Source organism: Aptenodytes forsteri, unplaced genomic scaffold (genome assembly GCF_000699145.1).
Source record: "Aptenodytes forsteri isolate BGI_AS27 unplaced genomic scaffold, ASM69914v1 Scaffold195, whole genome shotgun sequence".
NCBI lineage: Eukaryota > Metazoa > Chordata > Aves > Sphenisciformes > Spheniscidae > Aptenodytes > Aptenodytes forsteri.
In genome coordinates this window covers 2,396,345-2,400,163 of record NW_008795317.1, presented here as the reverse complement: position 1 = coordinate 2,400,163, position 3,819 = coordinate 2,396,345, and the positions used below count along the sequence as shown (strand labels likewise).

Sequence of the window (3,819 nt, the reverse complement as noted above, 5' to 3'; positions counted from 1 at the left end):
CAGAGGTCACCTGGGGCTCACGGGGACGGCTGCTGCTGTCAGAACTCTTATTCCAACATCCCGAGGGAGAGAGGGGGAGTGGGGGGGAATGGGCACCAACGGAGAAAAGAAAAACTTTAGAAACTGTACCCTTGCTGTCAAAAAGGCTTCAGAGTCAGCTGCCATCTTGACATGAGGTTGCAATTCCTGTTACCGTACCTTTTTAGACACAGGGAACATGCTTAGTGAACTGGTCCCTCACTCGTTTTCAAGAAAGATTAAATTTAAAATGTTAGGGGGGCTGTTTGCTTGTTGGTTTGTTTGTTTGTTTGTTTTTAAAAAGAAACACCTCAGCTATCTCCAAACATGTCTTTTTCTGATTCTGGAGACTGGGGCCTTGATATTTCAAACAATTCCTGTGGCGACTGGGAGCTTCTTCTTGAGGTTAATATCCTAAGTATCTCAGCAAGCTGTTTTTCTATATTGGTCATTTTTGTGTTTAAAGCCTTGATGTCCTCTTTCAACTCGTGTTTCACTTCTAGCATGGTGGCCTGAAGAGTCTGTTCTGGGATGGGATAAAAGGAATGCTTGACCTCGGTGAGGACCGGGCTGCGGTCCTGCGGGCTTCTTGTCTCCCCAACATTATCCAAGCGCAAGTCACTTTTTGTAATGCCACTATCACAAGAGTCCGTCTTCTTCAGGGTAGCTTCTCCTGAAGCTTTAGTTCTCTCTGGTAAAGTCTCCATGGACTCTGCTTTAGAGACCTTGTTCCAGTCTTCACCTTTCCCACAGGCGTCTTTGAATTTGGCCCAGCCTTTTCGTCGCGGGTAGTCCCCCGACACTTTACATCCTGCATAGTCCGACGTCGGGGCCTGCAGCTTTGCCTGGTCAGATGCCCCAGACGTTGAAGCAGACTGGTACGACACAGGGGTCGCCGGACTCTCCCGTACAGTCACAACGCTGGCTTTGACCACCGAGCGGGCAGAGGAGTGCTCCCCTAAAATGTTGCCCTTCTCCACGTCCAGGTCATCCGGATCTCTGCCCCTCTCTGCTGCAAGCCGCGCTTCCTTCTGCTGCCTGAACCTCTGGAACAGCCGGCGGACCGGGTGGTCTGGGGGTAAGATCAAAGGGGCTTCGTTCTTCCTCTTCATTCTCTCCTCTTCTTCACGTTTGACGTCACTGATTTTCCGGAACACAATCTACAGGGGGAAAGAGATTTCACTCTGTGATTAACTGCACATTTGTTAAGGGGGAAAAGTTGTAGAGAACGAATTATTTGAAAGAATTTATTTTAACTGACAAATGCACAACCTCTGCACACTTATAGCAACATTTTCAAGTGTCTTATCTTGTGTGGAACGTGGCTTATTTCACTATTTAAGAGCATACACCATCTGTCTTATAACACCAGAAATAAAAAAAAAAGAAGATAAAAAATTCTCCAGTTCTGAGAGGTCAGCAAGACAGTGCCATTGTAAATATTGTGATCCCAGGAAGTTACTTGTCCTATTTTGTGTTAAAAGTGACTTCTTATATTTGTTTTCCTGACTCTATGGTTTAGCACCAAGTTTCTAATATTAGGAAGAGCCATTCCCATGTCTTACATCAGTCTCATCCCAGAACTCACTCACTACATGCCATGCAAAAGACCTGATATTATTTTAGTGCAGTTTGACCACTAATGGGGTCAGTACAGAATAGACTACTCTGGACTCTCCAACAGCAGTTTGCAAAGTGCTTCTTGCCCTCCCTTTCCTCCCACATCCTCTTCTAGAAGCAACTTGCAGTTTAGGGATGAGGCAAAGCTCGAGTCTGTCCCACAGTCAAGGGTACAAGGACAGTGGGGAATGCGCTCTGCGAGACATGGGGAAGCTGTTCGTGGCTTGATTACTACAGAAGCTTGAAGAGCTTCATGTCTTGATTTATTTCTTTGTTTCTATGGAAAAGGGGACATTTTTGCACAAAACCCCATTAATTTTCCGTCTACCATCCTAATTATATCTTCCTGAGCCTGTAGGCTAAGCGATCTCTGTGGGAGCAGCCCAAGGGTCTCATGGTCCTGATGAAAGCCTCACAGTGCCCCCACACAACCCCCAAGTGCAGCCAGGCAATGTTTCTTCCCTGGACTTGATAGCAACACATTCTCTTCAAAAACTCCATGCTTTTTACATTGGTATTGGTATTTTCCAAGCAAAAAAACTCCAGTGTGGTATTAAAGGAGAACCAGCAAGTAGTCTGGTTTGAAAATGGGAGGTCCCCTAAGCTGAAGTTTTCAATACAGAGTATAAAAGATGTAGCCCCCAGCTTCTACTGAACGCTGATACCTAATCTCTTTAGCTGCTTTTGGGAAAATCCACTCAAAGTCCTTACACTCCAATGCAGAAATAACTTTCAGATTCAAATCATTATTAGGAAATGTGTAAATAAACCCATACCTCTGTTGCAGAGAGATTTATGTTAAACTAAACATAATAAGCACTGCTTCACTGGCACACACAAAATGCATGTTTCTCCTGACTCCAATGCTTCTTGACAGTTTTGTCATTGTGAGGCAGGGAAAAAACATCGTAACACTGCGTCTTTGGAAGGAAGACGTTGTCAGACTTGGCAGCGTTTCCCAAATACAAAAGAATAAAATTAGCAGGAAGGATATTTTATTTCCAAGCTGCAATTAGGAAACTAAATGTGAGATAAGAATAAGAAAACAGGGTACTTGACAGTATTTTTTTCCCCCAAGAAACTCAGTCTGCAGTGAGCTCAGTAGAAAGCGGACAAAGCAGCGTAATCCTTAGAAGTGAAAGAATAGCACTTACTCGCTGGGAAGGGAGAATCAATACAATGCTCCAGGCTAATGGCTTCCCACACACTGGCAGTCCCCCGCTTTAACTGAAAGAAGCGTGTCAGCCCAGTGCTAGGGCGGCTGCCCTGCACGCTCTGCTGGAGCCTAGCAATGCCAGGCAGGGTCTCAGGGGGTCACTCCAGCAGCGGGCTGAGGCTGGCTCTGGTGGCGCAAAGCCCCAGCAAGCCAAGGCAACTATAAGCCAGGTCAGTTTGTCCCTGCAAACTTCTGTGTCCCCAAGCCCCCTCCTCTCCTGGAGCTTGCATGTTTGGCGCTGGTGTGGATATCCACGTCCTGCACGGCGCTGTGCCAGACGGCCATGCAGTTAATGGGGCTCACGTCACTTTGCACGTGAGCAGTTTCAGTCTGACCTATGTATCTGGATGGTGTGTTTTCCTTAAATGCTCAGAAGCGGGGTATGACTGGGTGGTGCAATGGTCACCCTCACAGGGGTCACCAGGGAAGGCATGTGGGTGCTTGAAAGAGCTAGAGGCCAGGCTGCTTCGTAGAGTCCTTGTCTAGTCCAACCCCTACTCCACGCAGCCCGCTCAACACCTTGTCTGGTAAGCACTGGACTACCTCTCACTATTTAATGACTGGCTTTTGTAACATAAATGGGTAAGTTATTTGACAGAAGCTGCCCCTGCTACAGTACCATACAGATGAGACGGTGATGGAGCAAGTCTCAAGCAATAACTTATTAACAGCCTCGCCCAACCCATGCTTGTACTAGCCATTGCATCTCATGCAGCTGGTAGCATGGTCTCTGTACTGGAGTACCTAAGAAGCAAATTTACCAGCAAATGCAAAAAGGTGAACACTGAGAGACAGGTTGTTGGTAGTGCTTATCTCCCTGTCCTGGTTTCGGCAGGGATAGAGTTAATTTCCTTTCTAGTAGCTGGTACAGTGTTTTGGATTTAGGATGAGAACAAAGTTGATAACGCACCGATGGTTTAGTTGTGCTAGGTAATTGCTTACACTAGCCAAGGACTTCTTAGTTT

The 3,819-nt window shown here is 46.4% G+C and overlaps 1 protein-coding gene across 1 annotated transcript in view; it reads right to left on the bottom strand.

Annotated features, from left to right (window-relative positions):
• Positions 1-329: 329 nt before the first annotated feature.
• KCNH1 (potassium voltage-gated channel subfamily H member 1) overlaps positions 330-3,819 on the bottom strand; it is a 202,665-nt gene continuing 199,175 nt past the window's right edge. Inside the window, exon 11 of the mRNA XM_009279630.2 lies at positions 330-1,178. Coding sequence (XP_009277905.2) covers positions 330-1,178 — 849 coding nt within the window. The remainder of the gene's footprint in view (positions 1,179-3,819) is intronic.